Source organism: Bombyx mandarina, chromosome 02 (genome assembly GCF_030267445.1).
Source record: "Bombyx mandarina strain Sakado chromosome 02, ASM3026744v2".
In the NCBI taxonomy this organism is placed as follows: Eukaryota; Metazoa; Arthropoda; class Insecta; order Lepidoptera; family Bombycidae; genus Bombyx; species Bombyx mandarina.
The window spans coordinates 4725993-4728284 of record NC_143209.1 but is presented as its reverse complement, the minus strand read 5'-3'; the positions used below and the strand labels follow the sequence as shown (position 1 = coordinate 4728284).

The 2292-nt window shown below is 44.1% G+C and overlaps 1 protein-coding gene across 1 annotated transcript; it reads left to right on the top strand.

The window, feature by feature from the left end:
* Positions 1–1104: 1104 nt before the first annotated feature.
* Positions 1105–2010, top strand: LOC114250229 (brachyurin). The gene has a single exon (XM_028184011.2). The coding sequence runs from the start codon at positions 1105–1107 to the stop codon at positions 2008–2010; it is 906 nt and encodes a 301-aa protein (XP_028039812.2).
* Positions 2011–2292: the final 282 nt, after the last annotated feature.

The following is a 2292-nucleotide window of genomic DNA, read 5'->3' as shown; positions in this document are numbered from 1 at the left end:
GGATCAGTCACTTGAAGCGTGTCTCGTAAAAAATGCATTGTTTTACTATTTTAACTTGGGTACTATATGACGGTAGAATGAATTGTAGGTTTGTATGGGTGGGGGCTACTATTTTACCTATTTCCTGCGACACTACGTCCGTGGACCAATCTTTGTAAAACAAAAGTTTTTATTTTATTTTTTATTGCACACCAAATCATAAATAGCATTGAAAATAAGTACGGCGGGTACGCTACGAATCCCGTGGAAAAACATATCGGACTAACGCATCCATACTAAGACAGCTCAGTATCCAAACCAGGCTCTCATTCGGCCATCTGCCATTGCCATCTGCCTCAAAAGGATATTTGAGTTCTTTGGTCACATTGCCCGAAAGAGCGGTGATAATCCTGAAAAATCGATAGTAACTGGCAAGATTACAGGCAAAAGATCTCGTGGCCGCAATCCAATGCGCTGATCTGACCAAATCCACACCACTCTACGATGCCATACACACCGCCGAGAACAGAGGAGGATGGCGAAACATCATCCAGAGAAAGGTAACGAGAGGAGATGGTCACGACCTTCAGACATGAGGAATGCGACTCGGGGAGGAAGATGGCAGGTATGTTGCGGTCTACTATTACAGGTTTAATAAAGTTAAATGCCGCCGCACATTTTCAAGCTAAGTTTCACTAGCATTGGAATAAGGTGTAACGCGGCGCCATTAATGCGGGCTCTTGGCCCGTAGACCGAGGGAACCGGCGGTCGTGTCGCTGGCGGCTGCCGTCCGGCGTCTGGGGGACGGCGGGATGGATGTAATATGCTCTGCGTTAACCCTATCCCGCCGTCTCAATAGCTCCGACTGGGTTCCCACCCGGTCCGGGGTAGGGCGCCGGCTGTGAGCGGCAGGAGTTTTTAGTGAGGTTCAACTCCCACATACCCCACCCGTGTGGGTGGGGATACGGTGATTTTCTCATGTGGAAAAAAAAGCATTGGAATAAAGCTCATACAGCCGGAACGTTAATGATTCTCGACAGAGTTAAATAACGACAACGACAAAATGAATAACCAATTTTCGCGCGTTCACAGACGTCATTTGAAAACATCTTCTACAACCTGTCAATGTCAGAACAACAAACATCTACAACAAATAACCTAATAAAAATTATTAAAATGAAAGCCGGTTGTATTATACTGACAGTGTTAATAATCATAGCAATATTGGCAGTTTGTGTTATGGTAAAATTCGCCACTGACATAACAATGGAGGAGAGGAAAAGAGACTCGAACACTGGCTCCGTGTACCAACTCGCGAAAACAATGGGCATCATAAACCTCAAAGAGAATTATTCACTGAACAACGCGGAAAGATTTCCTTACGTTGGCGCAGTAGTGGCTAACACCTCGGGGATTTGGTCCTTTTCATGTTTCGCCAGCGTAATCTTAGTTAAATGGATTGTAACTTCGGCGCATTGCGTGAAACGTGACACGAAACACAGGCTCCTGCTCTTTCACGATTACACGAAGAATTACAGTCACACGTACCCCGTTTTATACTGGAAGCTCCACCAGAAATATAACGTGAGCAAGCCCACGCTCAGACACGACGTGGCCGTTGCAAAATTGAATGTAGACTTCTATCCTTTTTCGACGAAAGCCTCCGTTTTTGACCGGAACCCGCCAGAAACGGACGTCCTTACCGCCGTTCTGTGGAAAACTGTAGCGGCCATAGACAAGAAAATGTATTTGACGAACGATTTTGATAAAATCGAAGTCCAAATCACGAGCTACAACAGATGCTTCGAATCGTATGGCGTAGACTTGGATGCCTCTTTGATTTGCATCGATTTAACGGAGTACGAAGAGTGTTTTGTTCACGAGTTTGGCCCTCTCTACTACGAGGATAAGATCGTGGGCGTGCTGGCTGTGAAGCCGAGGGACTGCGACACCAAATACGCTATCTTTACGAATGTGTCTTTTTATAGAGATTGGATATTGAAATCGACTGGTACAACTTGTTACGGATGACGTGTTTTAGTTTTATTTTATTTCTAACTAGTTGACACGGCAGACTTGGTAGTGCCTCAATCGATAAATAAAAGTCCTAAGCTTTTGTATAAAATAAACTTAAAACAAACAAAAGGAATCCGTCCGACGGGGGACACATCAAAGGAAAAACAAAATTATTATTTTTATTTAATTCCGAGCATTTTCATATTTATCACCCTTTTAAACCTTCTCTGGACTTCCACAAATAATTCAAGACCAAAATTAGCCAAATCGGTTCAGCCGTTCTCGAGTTTTAGCGAG

Coding starts and splice junctions, on each gene's coding strand:
- LOC114250229 (XM_028184011.2), top strand. CDS start 1,105: ATGTCAGAACAACAAACATCTACAACAAATAACCTAATAAAAATTATT.